Source organism: Eschrichtius robustus, chromosome 14 (genome assembly GCF_028021215.1).
Source record: "Eschrichtius robustus isolate mEscRob2 chromosome 14, mEscRob2.pri, whole genome shotgun sequence".
NCBI lineage: Eukaryota > Metazoa > Chordata > Mammalia > Artiodactyla > Eschrichtiidae > Eschrichtius > Eschrichtius robustus.
In genome coordinates, this window is record NC_090837.1 from 99,868,969 (window position 1) to 99,895,363 (window position 26,395).

At 51.2% G+C, this 26,395-nt stretch overlaps 1 protein-coding gene across 3 annotated transcripts in view; it reads right to left on the reverse strand.

The window, feature by feature from the left end:
* The window catches only part of SLC66A2 (solute carrier family 66 member 2), a 48,100-nt gene extending 21,978 nt beyond the window's left edge, over nt 1-26,122 (reverse strand). For 2 of the 3 annotated variants that reach the window (XM_068563531.1, XM_068563532.1), the window contains exons 1-2: nt 25,820-26,122; nt 20,610-20,743 (exon numbers count right to left, since the gene is read on the reverse strand). In XM_068563531.1, the coding sequence (XP_068419632.1) occupies nt 20,610-20,743; nt 25,820-26,022 (337 nt within the window). In that variant the 5' untranslated portion in view covers nt 26,023-26,122. Of the gene's footprint in view, nt 1-13,323; nt 13,375-20,609; nt 20,744-25,819 lie in introns of all 3 variants that reach the window. The other variant, XM_068563530.1, reaches the window with a different exon arrangement.
* Nucleotides 26,123-26,395: the final 273 nt, after the last annotated feature.

Sequence of the window (26,395 nt, forward strand, 5' to 3'; positions counted from 1 at the left end):
GAAGAAGTAAAACTATCCCTATTTGCAGATGACATGATCTTATTTATTAAGTATCTAAGGAACCCACTAAAATCCATTAGAATGAATAAATGAGTTCAGCAAGGTTGCAGGCTATCAGATCAATATACAAAAGTAAATTGCATTTCTACATACTAGCAATGAACAATCAGAAACTGAGATTTAATAAACAATACCATACATGATACCATAAAAAAATATGAAATACTTAGGGATAAATCTGACAATGTGCAAGATGGGCACACTGAAAACTACAAAACATTGCTGAGGGAAATGAAAGCAGACATAAGTGGAGAGCTACACGGTGTTTCCGTGCTGGCGGTCTCAACACTGCTGTGCCGGGAGTCTCCAAGACCATCCCCAGGTCCGATGATCTATCCGGAGGACTCACCCAGCACGTCTCCAGAGCCACAGCCGTGATTATTATACCACAGGATATAAAGCAAAATCCACAAAGGGAAGGGCAGATGGGGTGGAGTCTGGAGGACTACAGGTGTGAGCTCCCAGGAGCCTCTCCCAGGACCCTCCCTCGGATGAGCTTGATTCCTCCAGCAACAGACGATGACCAGGGAAGCTCATTAAGGACTCGGTGCCCAGAGTTTTTACTGGGGGCTGGTCACATAGACACCCTCTGCCTAGCACACACCAAAATCCCATACTTCCAGAAGGAAAGCAGGTGTCCAGACAGTTGAAGCATAGAAAGCTCCTCTCATCAGTTCTGAGAATAATGGGAAGTATGCTAAACTCCAAGTTCCCAGACATCAGCCAGGCGCCAACTTGGCAAGCGGGCTTTTCTAAGGACAGCAGTCCCAGGCCTGCTGTGTTAACACTTTCTGCACGGTCATAAAGACGTCAATTCTCCCCAAATTAATCTATAGATTCAAGATAATCCCAATCATAATCCTACCATGCTTTTTGTAGGAAATGACAAATTGATTGTAAAATTCATATAGAAATGCAAAGCACGTAGAACAGAGAACAAAGTTGGAGGACTAACACTGCCTGATTCCGAGACTTAGTACCAAAAAGCTACAGCGATTAGGACGGTGTGGTGCTGGCCCAGGAATCGAGAAATACATCAATGCGACAGAGCAGAGTCCAGAAATGGACCCCCCACACACAGAGAGCTGATTTCTGACAAAGATGCAGAGGTGATTTAGTGGGAAAAAAAAGACGGTCTTTGGACATCCATATGCAAAAACAATGAAGTTGGAGCCATACCTCACACCGTGAACAAAAATTAACTGACAGATAATTAGATCACAGATCTAAATGTAAAACCTAAAACTGCAAAACCACCAGGAAAAAAAAATAGGGAGAAACCTTTGTGCCCTTGGGTTTGACAAAGATGCCTTAAACCTGACACTAAAAGCACAACCGATAAAAGAACAAACTGATAAACTGGGCTTCATAAAAATTTAAAACTTCTGCTTGTCAAAAGAAACCACTAAAAGAATGAAAAGGCAAACCACAGACTGGGAGAAAATACTGCAAACCATGTATCTGATAAAAGGACCTGTATCCAAAACATTAAAAACTCAAAATTCAATAAGAACAATTTTTAAATTGACAGAAGATTTGGATACTTCACCAATGAAGATTTAAGGATGACAAACAAGCACATGAAAAGATGCTCAACATCATTAGTGAAATGCAAATTAAGACAACAATGAAATGCCACCACATACCTATCTGAATGGCTAAAAATTAAAAAAAAAAAGGTCCATACAAAGTATTGATGAGGATGCAAAGCAACTGGAATTCACACACTGCTGGTGGGAATGCAAAATGGTACAGAACTCTGGAAGACAGTGCAACGGTTTCTTAAAAAATTAAACATACACTTACCATAGGATCCAGCCCGTCCACTCCTAGGTATACACCCAAGAGAAAAGAAAGCATATGTTCATATAGAGACCTGTATGCAAGGGTTCATTCACAGCAGTTTTATTTGTAACAGTCAAAAACTGGAAACGACCCAAATGTCCACCAACCAGTTAGTAAACACACAAATTGTAGTGCAGCCATACAACTCAACAATAAAAAGGAATGAACTACTGATATACTCTACAACCTGGACAAATTTTAAAACAATTATGCTGAGTGAAAGAAACCAGACAAAATAGTACATACTGTATAGCTCCAGTTCTGCCAAATTCTAGTAAACGCAAACGAATGTCTAGTGAGAGAAAGCAGATTAGGGCCTGGGGGTGGAGGAGGGGTCACAAAGAGGAAAATCTGGGGGGTGACGGTCATGTTCACTGTCCTAACTTGGGTGAAGGCTGTATAATGCCCAACCTGACCAAAACTGCACACAAAGTGCACTCATCATGTGCTGATTAGACCTCAGTAAAGCTGCGAAAAGAAAACGGAGCTGCTTAAACGGGGCAGGAGTTCAGAGGGGCCCAAGGGGCGAGCCACGCAGCAGGGGGACAGGCCCTCCGTCCCAGGAAGCCCACCTCCACGGCTTAGTGTCCGGAGCTGCACGTGGGGTCGATGAGAACTGGTGCAGTTTCACCTGCCGTTCTGCTTGCACGAGGGAGGGGGTCTGCTTCCCAGTTCAGAGGTTCAGACCGAGGCCCCTCCCAGGTCCCGGACCAACCGTCACTGTCACTTGTGCTCCCTCGGATGCGAGAAGGGGTCCGCACATCCTCACACGAGGGAACCGCCAGTGTCCGGACCCCACCCGGGCTGCAGCCCCGGCGCAGAGGGCCTCACCGACCCTCTGAGGGGCTCCTCCCACCACGACCCAGCCCTCGGCCACCTCCCACACAGGCTTCGTCCAGGTCACGCAGCCACGGGAGAACAGAGCTGGAGCCCATCCACTCCTCTGCCTTCTGGACTCGCCAGAGGTTAAGGAAACCCTCAGGGGATGTGCTCTCAGCACATCCTCAGGGCGATGGTCGAGAACCAGGCAACCCCGGAGGGCAGCGCCCAGAAGGCTCCTGAGGACCTGACTCCTCCAACCACTGGCCGTGATGCAGGGGCCAGGAGAGGAAGCATGGGGGCTGCTGTGGGGAAGACACACGCGTCCTGGGTCACCCCCCGAGACGGCAGGGCCAAGGAAAGCTCTGAGAGACGCTAAATCAGAGAAATCTACAAAACAAGCATCACTTACAACTCCCGGGAGAGGCCAACAAGCACACGAAAAGATGCTCAACGTCACTAATCGTAAGGGGAACGCAAGTCAAAACCACAATGAGATATCAGGTCACAGTTACTACGGTGGCAAAAATAAACAAGACAATAAAAAGTTTTGGTGAGAATGTGGAGAAATTGGAAACTTCATACAGAGCTGGTGGGGATGCAGAATGGCGCAGCCACTTTGAGAAGCAGTCTGGCAGTTCCTCAAATGATTCCACATGGAGTTACCACATACCCAGCAACTCTACTCCTACGTAAATGCCCAAAAGAACTGAAAACATATGTCTACATGAAGACTTCCTATGAATATTCACAGCAGGGCTATTCACAACAGCCAAAAGGTAGAAACAACCCAAATGTCCATCGATGGACGAACGGATGAACAAAATGTGGTCCAGCCATACAATGGAATATTACTCAGCCTTAAAAGGGAATGAAGTACTGACACATGCTACAAACTGGATGAATCTTGAAAATATTATGCTCAGTGAAAGAATCCAGACACAAAGGCACATATTGTATTATTCCCTGATGTGAAGTGTCCAAAACAGGCAAAACAGGTTAGTGGTTGGCAGGGCTTGGCGTAAGGAAATTGGGAGGTGTGGGGTCTCTTTCTGGGGTGATAGAAATATTCTGTAATTAGATAGTGGTGATGATTGCACAACATTGTGAATGTACTAAAAACCACTGAATTGTATACTTTCAAATGGTTAAAATGGATTACTTTGTGTGACTTTTATCTCAACTTTAAAAATTTTCAGGTTAAGTTTTATGGTATGTAAATTATATCTTAAAAATAAATTTTAATGTGTAATAAAGTTTTTCATATATATGGTTTGCTTTTCATAGAGAGATACAGACGTAAATACCCACTTTAGTAAATATATTTTCTAATGCTGAAATTAAAAATAGTTCTTTTAAACTTCAAGTTTTATGTGCTGTCATTTGAATCCTGGACAACTTAAAATACATTTAGCGACCCATCTACCCATCAACTGTAACTGACGTGTTGCGGTGAATTAAATCAAGCAGTAGGGAGAAAAAAGTAGGAATTATATAAGGAAAAATGTCAGCTGAAAATACCACTGGGTAGATATAGAAAGCATGAAATGAAATTTCCAGAGTTTAGCCAGAAAAAAATTAGAGGAACACAGAAGCTGCTTAATAAAAAGTAGATTCCTGATCTGTAATCAGATGTGACCAAACATCTTTTCTACTTCTTTAGGGATTCCTATGTCAGAAGATTTTCTCATTAATAATTTAAAAAATAAGCTAAGAAAGAAGAGAGGTCTGGATTCCCTTTCAGAAAAACTGGTGCTAGCCCAGGCGCAGGGGAGGGCGGGCACCCCGACTCCTCAAAGGGAGCCACACCTTCCTCCCCTGGGGCCCCCGGCCTGTCAGGTGCAGGTGCAGGCGTGAGCAGACGGTGCTCAGAGAACAGGAACACGGGCAGAACACCGCCAGGAGGATGCCCGAGGAACTGGAGGTGCTAACATAAATTGCACCCCGTCACCATTTCCGCAGCGAGCCCCAAACTCAGGCAGGATATGCTTTCTCCCGGGATGTGGTTTCCAGACAGTGGCCCCAAAAAGGCAAGACTTGAAAGCAAGGCATGTAGAGCTGAAGGGAGGCACCCCGGACTGGGGGCCGAGCCGCGTGTCGCCGCGGATGCATGAAGCTCACCTGCTCCCTAACTGCCTCTAGAGACACCTGATGGTGACGAGCACACCCCTGAAGCTTCCCAATTATTGAAATGCTACTCGGAAGGTCTGAGGCTCCCCTGGATCCACAAATCCATCCCTTCCTTGTTCAGTCCGATCACTTCTGGGTTAAGACGTGATTTACCATTTGGAGAATCTGCACCAGGAGACTGTGTCCTAGTGGCAAGAAAGACTCGGTTTCTTATCGGATTGTATTTTTATGCTCCAAACGAATATGGAAGACATCTGGCCTAAGAGGGTGCAGACCGGCCCCCGGTGGGAAGAGCAGAGACCCAGGGGAGGCTTCCGCATGCGGCTCCAGACACAGAAGCCGCTGCGCCGCGGAGCCGACTGGGTCGCCGCGCTCAGCCCGGGGCTTTCCTCAGCGCGAGAAAAGCGGGAACAGCGCGCAGGCGCCCCAGGCACCGCTGCACGCAACCTGCAGCCTGTCCGGGCAGCCCCTCCCGGGCCTCCGCTCCGGCCGGCACGCGGGCCCCTCCCCGGGCAGGAGGGCGGGTCCTCACCGGATACCTGCGGGGGACACGCACCAGCCGGTAGGCCCAGGAGCCCCCCGCGCCCCCAGCGCCTGTCTAGAGCGCACTCCCTCCAGGTGGGGCTCCGCTGTGTGTAAACTGCGCCTCCACGGAGCTGATTTTTAAAATTACACAAACCCCTCACCTATCTCAATGCAACAACTCGGTCCTCTCAAATCGTGAGGTCACATTTCAAAGAGGAAGGAGGCTTCTGGGGACGTGTGAGCACTGCCCTCTGACCCCGGACGCCTGGGCCTGGCCGGCAGCAGGGCCGATGCCGAGGCCGGTTTGCTGCCACCGGACTCGGCTGTCAGGTCCGCTCCTCGCGTCGCCGTCCAAGGTCATGGAAAACCGGCACAGCCGGCACCACCGCCTCCCGGGCCGCCAGTGGGGCCCGGAGCCCGCCCCTCCCCTTAAAGCCGAGACCCTATTAACCACCGGCAGTTACGGCTGCGCAGCAACTGACGCTCAATCCTGGCCCGGCGGCCCGCGCGCGCCCCCGTGCGACCCGCTCCCGGGAACACGCGAGTGGCCGGCCGGAGGGGCCCGTGCGCTCCGGCCCCGTGGGGACAGCGCGCGAGCCCCGGGGCGGGAACACCAACACCAAGGGGGCTCCCCACGCGCCCCACTCCCGGGGGCAAGGCCACCCGTTCTCAGGAGACCCTCACGTGCCAACCTTCCATCTCTTCAAAGCCCTGGTTCAAACTGAAAACCGGCTCTTAACCCCACTGCTGTCTCACTCACCTGTTTATATGACTCTGAAGTGCCCGCTGGGTCCTGGGACACAGCCCTGACCTCTGAGCCCACGTCCAGGGCTCACCCTCCAGCAAAGAAAGAGGGTGTGCCAGCCCCCATGGGAGCACAGAGCCATCTGAGAAAGCCCAGGGCACGGCCCGGCTGGGCTCCAGGTAGGGGCTGACCTGGAGGGAAGCCCACCCAGGTGCAGACCCTTCCCAGCCCCCAGCTTCACTTTATCCAAATGACCAGGGACGACACAGGACTCAGCGAGGGTAGCCAGCGATCTGGTGCACGAGTATAAATGCCCTCTCAGCCTACAGAGCCTGGTTCACGTTTCGAACCCACCTTTAATCCCGTACGCCCCCAACACCACCCTCGCCCAAGGCAGGCAGGCCACGGCCCAGAGACTCAGAGACCCAGCCGAAAGCCCCACTGACCCCCTAGCTGGGCAGGACTGACCACTGAGAAGGGGACACACCCCTCATTCAAAAGTGCTACCTGGGAGGTGAGCTCATCACGTCCCAAGGCGGCCCCGGGCAGTTGAGCCTCACTGTGGGTGCTGGTTGGTTGGCCTTCCTGGCTGCAGGAGGCTTTTCGTCGTGTCCCGTCACACCTCCAGGCCCCACTGCTAGCTTCTGCCCAGACAATGAGAGAGGCCAGAAGCTGACGGCCTGTGTTCCCTGCTCTGCCATTCTGCCCAGCGAGCTGGTCACTGGTTGACGGAAACAGCTCTGTGCTGAACCATGGCACCCACATGGCTGTACCCAGCTGAACAAGCACCAGAAAGGCCCTGACCCAGGCAGACTGGAATAAGTAGTTTTCCCCAAATCAAAATAGCAGCTTCACTTTAAAAGTGAAGTTTTAAGACTACTTCTCAAAACTTAAGGGAGGACATGGCCTTCCGGTAAGGTGAAACTTCCAGAGCGCCCACTTGACAGTAAACCCACAGAGAATGCTCAAGTTCACTGAGTTCACCCATAAGTAAATAAAAACAGAAAAGCTAGTGCCCTCCTGGCCCGAAACATCCTCTGTAATTCGGCCAGCAGGGCTTCAGTCGGGTGAAAAGCAGCCGAGGGGATGGGCACGTCCAGGACAGGGGTGTGAGGTTCTCCGCAGACCCTTTCCCCAGCAAAGCAACCCTCACTGTTGTGCATTATAAGAAACGAGCATTTAAAGTCTCTGGAACGGAGAGGCATCTATTTGGGAAAAGAGCCTGGACATGGCCTGCTTCCTGCCCCGACCCCGAGTGTGATGACGGCATCACCCCAGGCGGGGGCAGCCCAGGTGGGCCCCTCCCCGCAGCCCCCAGAAGCAGCAGGCACAGAACACCCCTCCTGCCTCAGTGCGCTCATGGGGTGGAGGTCCCACGACTGGAGGGGAAGCCGGGAATACCAGGGGCTACAACCCCCAGTGCCTGCACTTAGAGCAGTGCAGTCACCCCAACAAGGGCCACTGCTGCCCGGCCTACAGCTCCAGAGCAAGGGTTCAGAGGGTCTGCCCTGGAAGCGGGGGGGGGGGGTGAGAACAGAGAGCTCCACAGCTCTCCCCAGAGGGGTACCTTGCTTGGAACAGAGCTTGGTCAGGTTCAAGCCTAAGGGCACAGACAAAAACAATAGGTAACCTGCTGGAGGGGCAACTGAGGGGAAGCTGGCGGTTTATCAGAGAGAGACAGCAAGAGCAGCCCTCCTGGACACAGCAACTGTCAAAAAGCTGGCCTCAGGCCACCTCTGCCTGACTTTAACTGGATCAGACCTTAGAGCGCTGCATGGCCTAGGCCATTATCAAAACCAACAGAGCCATCAGCTGTTAATCAGTGGTGGCAGACCCCGGAGAAGCTTAACAGGGGAGCCAAGGAGAGTCAAAGACAGCTGGTCCACAGCCAGCCTGGCGGGGGAGGGGGGAGAGAGATTCTAAGAGGGCACCCATCAAGCCAAGTCACTAAACATACAGACACGCAAACAAGCCCCCCAACCAGGATGGGGTCAGTATCCAGAGTTGCTACAATATTTTACCTAAAATAGCCAGTTTTCAACAAAATATGTATGGCAAGTGGCCCATACACAGAAGAAGAAGAAAGAAAAGAAAAAGAAGGAAACATTGCTTTTGAAGGACAGAACCATTGGACTTAGCAAAAAAGACTTCAAAGCAGCCATTACAAATATGTCCAAAGAACTAAAGGAAACCATACATAAAGAATTAAAGGAAGTATACTGACAATGTCTCATCAAATAGAGAATATTAATAAAGAGGTAGAAATTATCAAAAAGAGCCAAATGAAAATTCTGGAGTTGCAAAGTCCAGTAACTGAGGTTAAAAAAAAAAGCACAATAGGGGCTCAACAATAGAGCTGAGCTGGCAGAAGATTCAGCAAACTTGAAGACACATCAATAAAGATTATGCATCTGAAGAACAATGAGAAAATAGAATTCAGAAAATTGAACAGAGCCTCAGAGACACATGGAACAATAGTCATTGCACCAACATGTGTATGACGGGTGCACTGAAGAGAGGAGAAAGGAGAGGAAAACAGCCTAAGAAATAATGACCGAAAACTTCCCAGATTTGATGAAAATATCAGTCTACACACCCAAGAAGCTTAACAAGTTCCCAAAAGGATAAGTACAAAGAGAACTACACCCTCACTGAATACCACAGTCTAAATGTTGAATGCCAAAGAAAAAGACAGACTCTTGAAATCAGCAAGAGAGGGAATTCCCTGGCGGTCCAGTGGGTAGGACTCCATGCTTTCACTGCCAAGGGCCTGGGTTCGATCCCTGGCCAGGGAACTAAGATCCCACAAGCCGAGTGGCACAGCCAAAAAAAAAAAAAAAAAAAAAAAAGAAGAAAGAAATCAGGGACTTCCCTGGTGGTGCAGTGCTTAAGCATTGCCTGCCAATGCAAGGGACAAGGGTTCTATCCCTGGCCTGGGAAGGTCCCGCATGCCACAGAGCAACTAAGCTTGCCAATGCAAGGGACAAGGGTTCTATCCCTGGCCTGGGAAGGTCCCGCATGCCACAGAGCAACTAAGCCTGTGCGCCATAACTACTGAGCCCATGCTCTAGAACCCTCGAGCCACAACTACTGAGCCCATGTGCCACAACTACTGAAGCCCGCATGCCTAGAGCCCATGCTCTGCATCAAGAGAAGACACCACAATGAGAAGCCCACGTACCGTAACTAAGAGTAGCCCCTGCTCACCGCAACTAGAGAAAGCCCGTGTGCACCAACGAAGACCCAACGCAGCCAAAAATTTAAAAAATAAATTAACTTAAAAACAAAAAAAGAAAGATAGCAAGAGATAATGGGTAACATATTCGAAATGCAGCAAAGAAACTGTCAACCAAGATTCTTAACATCCAGCAAAACTTTTTTTATCCTGGCTGCACAGCTTGTGGGATCTTAGTTCCCCAACCAGGGACTGAACCCGGGCCCTGGGCCCTCAACAATGAGATCGTGGAGTCCTAACCACTGGACCACCAGGGAATTCCTGCAAAATTTTTTTTTTAAAACAAGGGCAAAATAGAGACATTTCCAGATAAAAAAGAACTGGGAGAATTTCTTGTTAGCAGACCCATCTTACAGGGAATACAAAAAATAAGTTCTTCATGATGAAAGAAAGAGACATCAGGCAATAATTATAATCCACTTAAGAAAACCAAAAAGTATAGGTAAAGGTAATTATGTAGGTAATTATAAAAGACAGTATACGTGCGTAGTTCTTCTCCTTTCCTCTCTTAACTGATTAAATAATTAAGTTAGTATAAGTCTGAAGTAGATTCTGGTAAGATGCATATCATAAGCCTTAGAGCAACCACCAAGAAAATAACATAATATAATATAATGTGATATAATGTGGTATACACACACACACACACACACACATACATATGTATGTGTGTCTTAAGGTTCATTAAAGGAATTAAAATATTACACTAGAAAATGTTCACTTAATACAAAAGAAAGCAGTAAAGAAGGAACAGTTGGGGGTTAGGGTAGACATGAGGATAGAAAACAGAAACTGAAATGGCGGGTGTAAATCCAAACATATCACAATAACATTAAATGTGAATGAATTAAACAATCCAATCAAAGGGCAGAATTGCCAGAATGAGGTTTTTTTAAATGATCCACTATATGCTGTCTACAGGAGACATACTTTAGATTCAAAGATACAAAGAAGTCAAAAGTAAAGTGGAAAAAGATATACCATACAAACAGCAACCACAGGAGATCTTCAGTAGCTACACTACTATCAGAAAAAAATAGACTTTAAAACAAAAAAATTACTAGAAATAAAGGAAAATTTTATAATGATAAAAGGGCCAATCTATCAGTATGATAAAACTATAAACAGATGCACCTAACAACAGTGCCCCAAAATATAAAAAGCAAAAACTGACAGAAGTGAAAAGAGAAACAAATAATCTAAATGTAGTTGGAGATTTCAATACACACTTTTAGTAATGGACATAACAACTAGACAGAGGAAAAAGGGAAGAGGAGACCTGACCACACTACAAACCTAACAGACACCCCTCCACCTCCACCTGACAACAGCAGAATATACATCGTCCTGAAGTGCACGTGGAATGTTCTCTAGAAGAGACTATTGGCCAGGCCATCAAACAAGCCTCAATTTAAAATGACTGGAATAGGGACTTCCCTGGTGGCTCACTGGTTAAGAATCCGCCTGCCAATGCAGGGGACATGGGTTCGATCCCTGGTCCAGGAAGATCCCACATGCTGTGGAGCAACTAAGCCTGTGCACCACAACTACTGAGCCCACGCTCTAGAGCCCGCGAGCCACAACTACTGAGCCCGCGTGCCACAATGAAGAGTAGCCCCGGCTCGACGCAACTAGAGAAAGCCCGCAAGCAGCAACAAAGACCCAATGCAGCCAAAAATAAATAAATAATACATTTATTTTTTAAAAATATAAAATAAAATGACTGGAATAATACAAAATATGTTCTCCAACTACAGTGGAATTAAATTAAAAATCAATAACAGAAGGAAATTTGGGGGATTCACGAATATGTGGAAATTAAACAACAGACTCAAAAATAACAAATGAGTCAAAGAAGAAATCCTGAAGGAAATTTTAAAATATTTTAAGACCAATGCAAACAAAAACACAACATACCAAAACTTACAGGATGCAGCTAATGCATTCCTTACAAGGAAATTATGGCTGTAAATGCTATATTTAAAAAGAAGATCAACTATATGTCAATTTAAAAAAAGAAGAAATATCTCAAATCAATAAATTAATTCTATCTTAAACTAAAAAAAAAAAAGAAGCAAATTAAACCCAAAATAAGCAGAAGGAAAGAAATAATAAACACTAAAATGGAAATAAATAGGGACTAGAAAAACAACAGAGAAAAATCAACAAAACCAAAAGTTGGCTCTTTGGAAAAAAAAACCAATTAAATGGACAAACCTTGAGCTGGAAGGACCAAAACAAGAAGGAGAGGGAAAGGGAGGAGAGTCAAATTACTAAAGTCAAGAATTAAAGAAAGATCATTACCACCAACTTTACAGAAATCAAAAAGATTATAAGGGAATACCAAGAACAATTATATGCCAACAAATTAAATAACAGATTAAATGGACAAATTCCAAGAAAGAATTTCTATTGAAACTAACTCAAGAAGAAATAGAAAATCAGAACAGATCTATAACAAGTAAAAGACTGAATTAGTACTTTTAAAACTTCCCACAAAATGCCCAGGCCCAGAGAGTTTCACTGGATAATCGTACCAAACATTTAAAAGAATTGATGAACTTGCAACAAGCAGTAAATAAGCCCCATAGATCTAATGCACAGTATAGTGAATATAGATAACAACATTGTATTATAATCAGCAAACTTGCTAAGAGACTATAAGTAATTATTCCAACTACTAAAAAAAAAAAAGATAATTATGTAACATGACAGAGGTCCTCATTATCACTACATGGCTATCATATCACAGTATATAAATGTATCAAATTAACATGTACACATTTAACTTACATAATGTTATATGTCAAATATATTTCAATTAAAACATTTTAATTAATAAAGAATTGATAGCAGTCCTTCACAAAGTCTTAAAAAAAGAAAAATAGAAGAGGAAGGAACACTTCCCATTCCCAAGTTACTTTATAAGGCCAGTTCTATCCTGATACTAAAACCAGTCATCACAAGAAGAAGAAGAAAAAAAAAAAGACCAATATTTCTTATGAATATGGACACAAAAATCCTCAACCTAATACTAGCAAACAGAATCTAGCAACTTATAAAAAGGATTATACATCATGATCAGATGAGATTTATCCCGAGAATGCAAGGTTGGTTCAGCATACAAAAATCCATCAATGTAATACAATGTAATAGTAGAATAAAGAACAAAACCACATGATCATCTCAACAGACACAAAAAGCATTTGACAAACTTAAATATCCTTTCACGATGAAAAAACTCAACAAACTCAGAATAGAAGGGCACTTGCTTAACCTAATAAAGGGCATCTCTGTAAAATCCATAGCTAACATCATACTTAATGGTCAAGGACTAAATGCCCTCTCATTACGATTAGGAACAAGACAAGCACATCTGCTCTCCCACTTCTGGCCAGGGTAACGAGGCAGGAAAGAGAAATGAAAAGCATCCAGATTGGAGAAGAAGGAGTAAGACTGTCTCTATCTGCGGATGACGTAATCTTGCATGTAGAAAATCCTCCAAAATCCCCTAAAAAGCTATTAGAATAAATGAGTTCTGCAAAGTTGCAGGACACAAGATCAATATGCGAAAATCAATTTTATTTCTACAAAGTAACAATGAGCGAACCAAAGTGAAATCAAGAAAACAATTCCATTTACCATAGAATCAAAAAGAATAAAATACTTTGTAATAAATTTAACAAAAGAATTCCAAAACCTGTGTCCTGATCATTTCTCTTTCTTTCCACCTCTCCGTGCCCCTCCCTCCCTCTCCCCCTCCCCCCGCTACACACAGAAAATGGGCAGGTTTCTAGGAGCTACTTCATGCTCGAAAACAGCAGGTGTGGTTGGTTAGCTGGCTGGAGGCTTGGCCACACTGGGTGGGTGATGTGCATGCAAGGTGAGGACGTGGCACAGACGGGAGCAGAGACGGAGAGGGACCGAGATGCAGAGAAGGAAGCTCATGCAGCGTGGTACCTACCCAGATATGACCGCCTGGGGGGGGCTCTGGCTTCATCTTTATTATCTGCAGCTACATTTAAAGACAGAGAGAGAGAAAACAGGAAGGAAGAAGAGACAAAAACAGACTGGTTTTAACACTGGTAAGTCCTTGTTGTATTTCTTTTAAAAAAAAAAACAAAAAACAAAACAATGGAACAGGAAGACAGCAAGCTTTTGGTTTCTGTGCATTAGGAAATCCACTTTCTGAACCATTTTTCTCCAAACCTACCCTCCTCCAAATAAGTGCTTGGGACAGAGGGAAAAAAATGAAAAGTCACCTCATTTTCACTTCATTTCTAAGGTCAGAGGTGCTGACAGAGATACAGCAGATCCTACTTCTACTTTCCCCTGGGAACTCATCTGTACGCAAGCCCTGGTTGCAAGATAGTTGTCTCAGGGTGCAGACTCTCCGGAAGGTTGCTCGCTAGAGCTGTTTTCAGAGGACACTCAACAGAACACCCGCCGTAAACGGAGAGCTAGCTCAGCAGGTGAACTTGACCGCCCTCGGACATCACACCCAGTCAGGGAGCAGGTCTGGCAGCTGTCTCCGCTGTGGCCCAGGAAGGAGTACCTGACCCAGTGTGCGACAATTCGATTGCCAGGTACCTTGCCCCCCCGAGCACGCCACCCCACCTCCCTAGTCGGGGCCACCCCAGGACAATGACCGACTGACCTACCGACCAGAGGCCCTGAAGACAGAGCACCTCCAGCTGGGTTCCACCTGCAGGTGGGGTCTGGGATCGACGGTGGTTAAAGAGAAGAGTCACCGAGGTCAGAAAGCAGAGGCAGGATCAAAGGTCGTGGGTCACCTGCCCCAGGCCGTGTACACTCTACCCCAAAATGGAAATTGTGCAAGTAATCAGCTAAAAGCAAATACCAGACTTGCTGCCTAGACCCGGGAGGAGCTGGGGGGTCGGGGCAGGGGCAGCGGTTTATAAACCAACACAAACCGCAGTCTCCTCTCCTCACCCCACCTCTCTCCCCAACACCCCGTCCTGGACCTTCTGGGTTCTGACTCCCCAGAGTTGGTCAGATCCTCTCAGCTTTTGGCTTCTACTTCTTTGATTGAGACCAATTTCACCATTCATGGGCACCTCCTCTATAGATCAAAATCCCAAAAGAGGGAAGGAGGGGAGGGGAGGGAGGCTGCAGGAGAGAGCGCTCAACTCAGTTACTTGTGCGTTTCAGACACGGCTTCCCTTCTCTTCTCCAGGCTTGATCACACTGAGCTGACAAGCGGAGCTTCGCACATGCAGGACCACCAGGCATGGCTGGGAGACGCAGAGGAATGCGCGGGTGCAGAGCTGGGGGTCGGCAAGCAGAGGGCTGGGTAAGTTGGCTCAGGGTGGGAAGGTCACGCCCCTGTGCACTGCACCAAGCTACCTAAGGTTCCTTGGCTGGAAAGCAACATGATCAGATCTACGTTTTAGGAAAGACACCTTTGCATAGAACAGATGGAGGAAAGTGGGCTCTGAAGCTGAGAGACGCTAGAAGTGTTTTCAACAATCATGTGCTTCCACAGAGCTGTACTGAGGACACACTCCAGGCCAGGCACGAAGGTTCCAAAACAACTGCACTGGGACGTCCCTGGTGGTCCAGTGGTAAAGAATCCGCCTTAAAGTGCAGGGGACACGGGTTCAATCCCTGGTCAGGGAACTAAGATCCCACATGCCACGGAGCAACTAAGCCCACGTGCCACAACTGGAGAGCCTGCGTGCCGCAAACTACAGAGCCCATACGCCCTGGAGCCTGCGCATCACAACTAGAGAAGAGAAAACCCGCACGCCACAACTAGAGAGAGGCCCGCACACGGCAATGAAAGATCCCGCCTGCCTCAACGAAGATCCTGCGTGCCGCAACTAAGACCCGACGCAGCCAAAAATAAATAAATAATAACTGAATCTTTAAAAAAAACACACACACACAACCACGCTGTCCTCAGAACCCCCCCTCCCCCACCAGGAGGCGGGTCTTTGCCCCCTTGACTATGGGTGGGCCTGAGACTGCAGGTCTTCAGAAGTGATGCTGTGTGAGTTCCAAGACTAGATCTTTAAAAAGATACGGCGTCCACCCGGCTCTCCCCTTGAAACCCAGCGCCACTTTGTGAGGAAGCCCAGGCCACATGAGGAGGGCATGCAGGGATGTTCCAGCAGAGCCCGGCTGAGGTCCAGCCAACGGCCAGCACCAACCCAGACACATGAGAGAGGAGTGAAAGAGAGAGAGACACAGAGAGAGACAGAGACAGAGCGAGAGACAGAGCGAGAGACAGAGCTAGACAGAGAAAGAGGGGGTAAGGGGGAGAGACAGTGAGAGGGAGAGACACACAGAGAGAGAGAGAGAGAAAGGGGGGATGGGAGAGAGTGAATGAGACAGTGAGAAAGGAGCTCAAGCAAACAGCCCAACTGTGGAGTCCGAAGCAAAAATGTCCTTTCACGTCATCAAGTTTTGGGGTCACTCGTTGAGCAGCCCCCGAGACAGGAACCAGAGATGACAAGGCGGAAGTTCCAGCAGAGCTGAGATGGGAGAGTCAGCCTCTGGTGGCCAGCAGGAGGCTGGGGGGGGCGGGGGGGGGACAAGAGGCAGGCCCTCAACTGCCCCAGGGGCTTTAGTCCTGTCACACTCTGAGACTCACTGCTGGGGGCACCTCGGAGAGACCACGCGGGGGCAACGGTACCTGCGTGTGGTGGAGGGGACGGCGGCTACAGGGGGACGCAGGGGGACCGGGGACCGGGAGGAGTATCACCACGGTGGTCCAGGCAACATGGGAACACGAGACCCTGTGTCAGCTCCGGGGCAGCGGGCTGAACTGAAGCAGGATTGTAACCTGATGTCCGAGGACACCGCGGAGCCCTTGAAAATGCAGGATGGTCTGTGGATAAACGTCTTCCTGGGGAGGGGGTGTCCTCAGCTTTCATTCTCAGGATGGTATGTGACCCTCCCCACCCAACGTGTTTTTACAGCTTTACTGAGCTATAAGTACACACCATAGAAAAGTCACTCTCCCAGCGGTGTGTAGGGTACTCACAGGCGTGTAGCGCAGCCAACACCGCTACGGTATTTTAGAACTTGCATCCCCTCGCAAGGAAACCTGTCCCCTTCAGCAGTCACCCCCTCCCCATCCACCTCCCCAGCCAATGCCACCCCAGTGCTGAGATGTGCGGCAAGCCTCAGGTGAATTCACGCCTGCAGCCGGTTGGTGACACACCCATTGGGAGGCACTATTCTTAGTGACAGTACAACACGGGAATCTGGCGGGAGGGACGTGCGGCCCTGAGGACCCCCGAGGAAACGACCTCTCAGCAGCCTCGCTGTCGGCCGGCCTCGTGACGGAACCTGGCCGGGAGCCGTGAGGGAGGCGCCTGGCGGAGACGCAACGCTCTGTTATTCTTGGGTCCCTGAGCTGCAGCGGGAAGATCAGAGCCGACCGGGGCCCCGCGAAGGGCCGGCCTGGGAGCGGGCGCTCTGTCTCCCAGGAGGCCTCCAGACCGGGCTCCTCGGACACCTGGCCGACTGCAGGGCTGGGGCGGGAAACCGGACAGCGAGCTCAGAGAATCCTGTCGCACCGACGTCCGGGGCCCACAGGACCAGAGGTCAAAGATCAAGAGCCGACGGCAGAGGCTCCCCCTGGCCAGAGGTGCTAAAGGGGCTTCCACCACACGGAACACAGGGTCACATACAAACAAACGTGCTCATTGCTGCAAGATGCTGGGAACCAATTTTGAAAAGTGGCAAATACAGAGGAATAAGCAAGCCCTCGCCTGCCTTCCTTTACAAATCAAACCGTCGGAAGACCAAGTAGCGTTTGTGGGGAAGTTTCTCTAGAGAAGCTGGGACGGCAGAGCCTCGGGGCTGGCGGCCCGGGACTGACTGTCAACTGGGCCCTCGGCCCCCACGGCCGCCACCACCCAGAGGGGCCAGCTGACAGCCGTACCTCCTAGAGGAAGGATGCAACAGTCCTGCAAAGACAGAGGGCCAGACCTGGGTCCAATTCTCTTTTAAAACGTTCTCTACAGGGCGTCCCAGACAGACCTGGTCCAGCGGCCTGATTCCGTCCAGATCCCGTGGGCCTGACTCGCTCCACACTGCTGCTGGCCCGCTGACCCTGTGCCAGGTGTGCGGTGCTCAGCTCACAGCAAACGACCCGTTTCAACAACGGATAAGTTCCAAGGAGAAAGGGGAGTTAGGGAGAACCTACAGATTAAAAAGACAAATCAACAGCGAAAAGACACCAGCCAATCACAGTGTGTGCTGGATCCTGATTTGAGGAAACAAACTGGCCAAAAAGTCAGGAAATGGACGAGACAGCTGGAAACTCACACACAGATGGTGGTTTTATGATAAGGAACCATTGATTTCTTATGGGTGACGATTTCTTTAGAGATACGTTACAGACTATCTATAAGGAGGCTACATCTGGGATTTGCTTCAGAAACTACAGGAAAAAGATGTGAATGGGGTCTGGAGGTGGTCATGGTCCCACACGGAGCTCCGTTATGCTACTCTCCCTACTTCTACGTAATAAATTTCAATACTTCTATTGAAATTCTCTACAATAAAAAGCAAAAAAGGAAAAACACAGCACCTTCGAGCCGGACACCACACCTCACTCCTAGTTCACAGTTAAACAGCAGGCGCGCATTAGCGTCTCCAGCCAATTTCTCCCTGAAACACGTGGTCTCGGTGGACGCCATTTCACCTGGGACAACCCGAGGAGGGGGACCCGCACCCCTGGCCCTGCCCCCATTACACACAAGGGCATGGAAAAGCTGCCAGTGGAATGAGAGGTTTTAAAACGTTTGATCCTAATTTTGAAAATGATCCCAATCTTGTGATAGGAGACTGACTAACAAAGAAAAAAGAAAAAACTGGAAAAATATACCAAAATGTTCAAAGCAGTCACCTCTGGGTGGTGGGACGGAAGGCTTTTTACTCTTACTGTATATCCTGTCTTCCCTGAAGTGTCTACAAGGCACACATGCTGCCCTTCAGATAACAAATTAGATACTTAATTTTCTAAGTAACCTGCTTTTTCTCCTCACCACCATCTACGTTTCTTTAACCTTAACTTTCAAGTTGAATTAGTGACCTTCAAAACTGCAAACCTCTATAAAAGATAGCTGGAAAACATTTAAGGTTTTTTCTAGGCTGCCTGGCCATCCTACGAGAACCCTGAAACAAAGCTCCCCCGACTCTCCTGGAGAGTTACTGTAATGTGCATGGTCAGTTCCCCAAGAAGTCTGTGTCCCGAGGCCTCGGCTGACGCGTCGGGAAGCGGAGGCTGGCCACCTGCCACGCAGGGTGGGGGGAGAGACGGGGGCCGCGGCACAGCGGCCCACGGGCTCCCAGAGCTTCCAGGCCTGAACCGCTTGGCTTTTTCACAGCCCACCCGCCTACTTCTGGCAAATGAGAGGAAATAAACCCACTCATTCATTAAAAGCTTCCCATAGCGGGGTGCTGAGACCTGTGTGCCTCATAAACAGTAGACACGGAAACATGTAAATCCGATCTGGATTCAAGTGTTGAATGCTCAGCCTCTCAGCCATGTGGGTGGAGGTTAGGAGACGACTCTCCCTGAGGCCGCAGGGGGCCCAGCGGGGGAGGGCCGGGGTCAGGAGGGGGCCCAGAGGTCAGGAGGCACAGCCCTCCCTCCACCAGAGCCGACGGCATGCACCAGCAGACCACCCATCGCCGTGAGCTGCCGTCAAATGCTCAACATTAAACTCTAAGTTTGCTGCATGACCCAGAGGCCCCAACACCTACCGTATCTGGCACCCTCCGCCTTCACGACCCACACACAGTTTCAACCAAGGTCACAAGCCGGGTCTGCCGCTGCAGAGCCCGAGGCGCAGGACCACTAAGCCACCAGGGCACCGGGTGTCCTCTGCAGGCCTTCCCCCCCGCCCTGGGTGAAGACGCACACCACTGACCACCCCACAGGGCCCACTCTGCAGTCGGCTGTGAGATCCTGCACCCATTAAAGGGGAGGCTCGAAAGGGCACAGACCACAGAGGGCAGGGGCAGAAGCCGCTTGGGCAGAAAGCCCTCAACTCAGAGAAAATTAAGAGCCAGCTCCTCAACTTATAGGGGGTCCAGGACACAGAAGCCCTGCTTTCTAGGCGAGAGCAGCAGTACAGCTGACACCACCTCTGGCGTGACTTCCTGAATCACAGCTGGGAGGACGGCGTTCATGGGAGAGCAAAAGCAAAAACACACCGGAAACAGACAGTGGCGGGCGGCCCTCTTTATCGTCTCCGCGACCCTAACTGATCCGGGCTACTCGTCGGAGCTGAGGCTGACCCGTTTCTACAAAGACTGAAGTTAGCACACACTCACTCTCACTCTAAAAACAGAAGCTACACAAGAGGAGAGGGGTCACTCAAAGGGAGAGAAAATAGCCATCAAGAAAAAAACAGCGGGGCAAGACCTCAAGTCTGCAGGAGTCCCAGAACTAAACAAACTCCAGAGAAAACGCTTCTCTAAGCAACAGCTGAGATCGAACACACCCACATTCTCAGACAAAATCGAAGGGGAGAGTGGTCCTAGACTTAGTCATTAGAAAAACCAGAAGTACGGCATCAACCCTCCTGCACAGAGACGCCCACCAGCCCGCGCGGTCAAACACAGAACATCAGCTCGAAAGAAACATTTTCAAAGGAGAAGGCAAAACCAGGAGCAGCCGCTTCTATCTTCTGAGCCACCAAAAAGCTGTAGGGGCTGAGCATGGGATTCGCCTGCCCGAGCTTGTGGACCCCGCGTGCCCACCCGCGGCCCACAGAGCATGACGTCGGGGGAACGTTTAACAAGGTATGCGAGAAAGATCCCGGTTGACTCAGCCGCAGGGAATGGGAAAAACAGAGAGGCTGCGTTTGGTGCACAAGCCACAGACAAGGTCAGAGATAAAACCGCCTCTGCAGGAAACATCTGTCCCTGGCCTGATCAAGCCAGGAACAGACCAGCAGTGCCGCCCTCCTGCCCCAGCTGAGGGGCCCGCGTGACGACGGCCACGGCGAGGGACGCGGTGAGAACAGGTCGTAACTCGCCCGAGTTCCCGTTTCACATGATACCGTGTCAACGCAGTCACTTACCTGACTGCGAACACCGGTGCCGTGACAGACACGCGCGCCACCTGGCGAAGCCAGCGCTGCTGGGACAGCACTGGGGAGGCCCCCGCCCACCCCACCCCCCCCCCCCCAGTCCCCGAGAGCTCCAGCCAAGTCCTGCTCGCCGAGCTACTGGGCTCCATCCCCAAAGCTGCGGGTCACCAACCTGCAAAGACCCGGCGTTGCACGTTCAGCTCGCTGGCCACGCGGACCTCGGTGCAGAGCTTCAGCATCAGCAACATGGCCAGGATCATGACGACGCTCTGCCAGAGCAGCGGCGCCTCGAAGCGCCTCCCGAACCTGCGAGGGGAGACGCCGCGGCATCAGGGGGGCGCCGGCCGGGCGCCCGCGGCCACAGCCCGAGCGGCCCCGGGTGCCGCCGCCCCCCCCCGCACGGCCAGCCCGGGCCTCCACCGCCCCCCAGAGCCGAGTCACGGGCAGGCTGCACCCCTCCCCGGGAACCGCTGCAACCCTCCCAGGGCCGAGGGCCGGTGGGAGTGGGTCTCCTGCACCCGCCCCCCCAAAGTCCGGCCAGGTGACCGTCGCCCTCCTGCAGAGGCCCAGCCGCCGCCAGGTGAGAAGCCCAGGTTCTGGAACACCTGCCTCCCCAGGGCTCGTTCCAGAGTCTGGAGACCGACGGCAGCCCTGCCCCCTGGCCGTGGGGAGTGGGGTCTCCAGGCCAGCACGGCCCCCAGTGTGAGCAGAGCAGTGGGGGGCCGGACCACCGAGCCCTCACCGGAGAAGAGGAGGCGGCAGGCAGGGCACGGTCCCCGCTGCCAACCTCAGGCCCTGATGCCCGACCCAGGCCTGGCTGACCGGCACGGAGGCCTCCATGTCCACTCTCTTCTCCGAGCCCCAGCCCGCCCAGCCCTCCCAGCCACAGGCCCCAAGGCCTTCCTGCTGACTTTTTTCCAGTGTGTTCAGCATTTTAGCAACTCGGCCAAAACTTCCTGGAGGCCAGAGCCACAGTCCAGTGACTGGCACCCGCTGGGCCCATCAGAAGACCCCAGACTCCAGGGGCTGACCACAGCACCGCCCTCCACACACCAGCTGGGGCCTCAAACGTGGCCACCAGCATCACAGGACTAGCCTGCAGAACTGTCACCTCTAAGGCGAGGCCTGGGCACAGCACCCTTCAAAGCCCAGGCCCCCATTCTAGCCTGGCTGCTCTGGAGCAGAGATCCCGCTGGCACCTGCTGCGGCGCGGCCTGACGGGGCCTCCCAAACCTGAGTTAGTGGCCGACAGGTCACAGCTGGGAGGTCTTGGATGGCAGTCTGACCTCCAGCTTCTCCTGGAAACCAGGAGACACGGAGACACGGCCCGGCCCACCTCCCCTGGCCTCGCTCTCACACCCGCCCCTATAAGGAGAGGGCCACTGACAGCGGGCTGATGGGGCCACACACACGCTCTGCCACAGGCTGGCTCTGGGGACCACGCTGCCCCCCGGCCTTCTCGCTGTGCCCCACCACCTCCGGGCTTCATCTCTTCTGTAAAGTGCGGACATAACCCTACAGCTGCTTGAGGACGTTTCTAGCAGTTCTAGGAACTAGTCCCCACTGGTTACCTGACTGACCCCGGGGGGCTGACTAATCAACAGATAATCCAGAGGAGAAGACGGAGAAGGCTCTGCATCAGGCTGGGGAGACTGGAGCGGGTGGGCATCACAAAAAGTCGGTCAGTCTAGGGACCAAGCTCATTTCCAGTTAGATGTAAGGCTGAAGACGTGGGATTTGGGCCTGTATGTAATAAACGCCACCTCCATTTTTTTAACTGTTCAACAGAGACAATGAGTGACTAGGAAAACTGGGGCGAGGGGGGGAATGAAGGTTTGTGCTTCCACTTATACCACACACCAGAAATCAAATCTAGGTAAATTCAGTATTTACAGTAAAGAATGAGACATTTACAGTGAAGTAAGGGAGGCAGAGTGGACATTAAACTGCTTTTAGGGTGAAGACAGGCTGAACAAGGCACAAAATTTCAAAAAGCACAACTTTCCACAGCAGATATACAAGAGACAAAACAAATATGAAACAAAGTTCAACATCATTTGTGATTTTTAAAAGCCAATTAAAATAGAAAGACACTATTTTTTACTTATCAAGTTAGTGAAGCTTCTGCCTTTAATGCTAATAGTCTGTGCTGGCAGAGGTGTCGCGGGGCACCTCTTCCTCCCCTGCCCCGAGAATGCGGCTGGCAAAGCCTGGTCTGCTGCAGAGGATAGGACAGCCCAGCAGACGAGAGTGTGGCCTGCTGCCTGCTGCAGCCAGTGGAAGCGCGGTCCACCGGCGCAGGCACACATTTCGCTCCCAGGGAGACGCACGCGGCAGAGAAGGTGCACCGCCTCACCGAGCTCGAGCAGAAGCTCCCACAAGGAACACCTTCTACGCGTCTTCAAAGTAGCAGAGAAAAGCCCGACTGGAAGAGAAGCTGTGTATCTACTTCCCTGACTGGCTTCTCGAGTAGCAGATTGTCACTAGCCCTCTAGTGCAGTGTCACCACATCTCCGATACAATTTTACTACATCTGCAATACAATGTCACCACGTCTCCGGTACAGCGTCACCATGTCTCTGATCAGATAGGGATGGGGCTGGAGAACTAGCTCTGTGAATGCCTCAGGCCCTGGGCCAGAAGGCCCTGCAGCACCGGCCTTGCACCCCGGCCCCCTCCCTCCCCTTCTCATTTACACAATCACTCTGCCCTCCGGCTTCCGGCTTCCGACACCACAAAGGCCAAATCCTGCATGTCAGCATTTTGTATGATCTGCTCAATGCCGGTTCTGCAAAAGGATGGGAAGAATCGCGAGAAATAAAGGCATTAGAGTTCCGTGAGTTACAGAAACGCCGGGTTTCTCTAGTGTGGTCAGCCTTCCCCCGCCCCGCCCCCGACCCCCAGCACTGCAGAGCTGCTCACGTGCCTCACACCACACATTCCCCCGGGCGGCTTCCCAGGCAGACTGGAGTCCTTCCGAAGACCGCATTCCCAGCCAGCCTTGGGAAACGTACTCTTCACTTTCTCTAGTCCGTCACTGCTCTTGTCCCACCCGGCGCCGACCACAGCTCCCAGCCCGTGCTCTCTCCCTCCCCACCACCCATCACCCAAACACACGTGTCTGGCACGTTCCATACAGCACTTCTGCTGAAGCGTTAACCCTGCAGCATCTGCCCAGTGTCTGGCTCCTGGGAAACCCTCAAAGACCTATTAAATCAAACGGGCTCCTAGGGGACCCAGGAGTAGGGGCTTCGGAGGCTCCAGAGAAAGGAAGGAAAGGGAGCACGGGCATCACCCTCAGAGCAGTGGGGCCTTGGGACCACGTGGGCAGAGACGTGTGTATTTGTTACAAGTCGTAGACGGAGCCCGGCCTGTCTGCTGGGCTTCACCACATGAACTACAAAGTACTGCCAGGTGTGAAATACAGGGAAAGCACAACCCCAGGTCAGAGGGATCCTGGAGGAGAGACCCCTGCCAGCCCTCCCTTCCTCCCATAGGGTCCCACAGTCTTCAGGAATCCTGGCTGAAGGCAGCCCTGTGTGTTCCCACGGCAGCCACTGAACCCACAGAGGGACCCAGGACAGCTCAGGCAGCTGACGCTGTGGGAAAGGGGCAATCAGATGTGCAGAAACAGACGTGCCAGTGGACAAAGTTCAGAATTCCACCAAAGACTCTTTCTTTCTCAAAGGCTCAGGCCCTGCAATGGAGAGAGAACTCCCAGTCCCAACGCATCAAATAGCTTGCTTGTTAAACCCAGAAACACTGACGAGATGGCATTCAAGAAACTGGTTTAATTTCTGATTTCTCCAAAACAGATAGTTAGAGGTAGATTAGATATCCTATTTTCTTTTTGCAGTTCTGAATGATAAGCATGCCTGGGGGAAGACCTCTCAAAGGAACTACTTCCCGTAAGAAAGGCACCCTCAGCCAATCCTCCTCCACTCCTTCGAGAAAACTTGCCACTGCCTAAAGGAAACGCTGCTTCCCGACCTAACGCCCCGGGCCTGGGCTGGGAGCTCCGGGGGGCCACACCCAGGGTGCTCACGGTTGACAGCAGTGTCACACAAGATTACAGCTTGGGACCTGCTTCTGTGCAACCTTAGACCTAGTGAGGGGCAGCTGAGAGAGGGAAGGGGACAGTCTTGCTGCAGCCGGCGAGTGCCATCCTCAGCCACAGGGAAAGGAGGAGTCTTCAAATGCAGTTTTTCAACTTGGGCTAAACAAGTTAAAAGATAAGCGCCCTCTGACCCCTCCCTCAGAAGCGGACTGGCCCAGAGACAGGGCTCATGGTGTGACAAATTCTTCCAGGAGAAGGGGTCGGCTCACCAGCTCACCTTTTAAAACCGCAGACCGAGCAAAAACACGGTGAGAGTGACCAAGGGCTGCCTCAGGCCAGGTGGACAGAAGGTGAAGGAGCAGAGAACTTCTGGACGCAGGGGGCTCACACCCTGATGACCGCAGAGGGGACATCTGCCAAAACTCATCAAACTGCACATGTGCAACGGGCGATTTTCTTCCCTGTAAATCATGCCTCAGTAAGGCTGACTTAAACTCAACTAGCAAGAAAGCACGATTACTCCAAAAAGTCAAAAGAAGGAGCCAGCTGCCCGGTCCCAGGCTGTCCTGTCTGTGCTCACAGAGGGGCCTGGGACCGTCTAGAAGGAAGGAAAGTTCCAGGCTTTTTTGGCCTTACAGTGAGGCTGAGAGACCTCTTTTCACTTCCTCTGAAAATGTACCCTCCCGATTATGTCTGGCTTCAACAACTGTTAAAATTAACTTCAAGCTCCTGACCAGAATGCAAATGATAATAAGAGGAAGTTGGGCTGGGAGGAGCAAGAAAAAATAGTCTCTTAAGTATTAGCCAGAAAGTTGACTCACTGGTAAAACAAACAAACAAACAAAAAACCCACGCACACACAACGCGGAAGGCAGGAAGGGACCACCCTTCAAGGCAGACCACCCCCCGGGCACGCCTTCCTGTCTGGTTCCCTCCTGAGAGCCTTTACTGGCCAGTGGTTTGTCCTTCCTATGCTGACCACCTTCTGTTACTGGTATTCATTAATTCCCTTCGTTTTCTCTCCACTACCCCCAAACCTCACCCAAATTCCTAAGGGCATGGACCCAATCCTAGGACGCAGCCCCACAGAAAAGGCCCTGGGCAAGAATCCAGTACATGTACGAGCCACCGAAAATGAAGACGCAGATCCGAGATTATGTGAGATTCTCCACTTCAATCCCACCATTTTCCCTGGGAAAAAGTCTCATCCATTTCACCAGCTGCTTGCCAGGAAGTGCAGACATTTCCGCCCCCCCGGCCTCACCCAGAAAAGGAGAAAGCCATCTCCCTGGCAGCACCCCACAGTAAGAAAGCCCTCAACCTACCAGAAGAGGATTCGTAAGATATTGGCCACCAGGAGCACCAGACACACGTAGGTCGAGAATCCCTCGGCGTTCTGAGTCCTCCGGATGTCCCTGTACTGCGGGATGTACGGCACCACCCCTCCGAAGACCATGGCCCCAGCTGCCCCCCAGGAAACCAGCTGGTGCAGCGGGACCAAAAGCCAACCCAGGCCTTCTGCGTCCATCCCGAGCGCCCGGCGGCCCCGCCGGCAGGCTGACGTCCACCTGGCCCACGCGCGCTCCGCGTTCTCGGGCTCCTGGCGCGCGCGCTGTCACCCTCACATGCCGCCGCTGGCCCTGGGCCGTCCTCCGTCGCGGGGCCTGGCGAGAGAGGGAAAGCGGTAAAGCACTCGGGCCGGGCCTCCACGCCCAATGGAGGGCGCACCGCCGGGCTCGCGGCCGGGGCACAACCCCCTCCTCCGGGGCGCCGGCCCGGGGTGGACTTTCAGTCCGGGGTGGGGGATCGGTTCCGGGGGAGGGGGTCGCACAGCCTGGGGGTCGGAGGGATGGGAGGAGGGGGGAAGAGGGAACACACTGCCCAGGGGGCCCGGCCCGGGG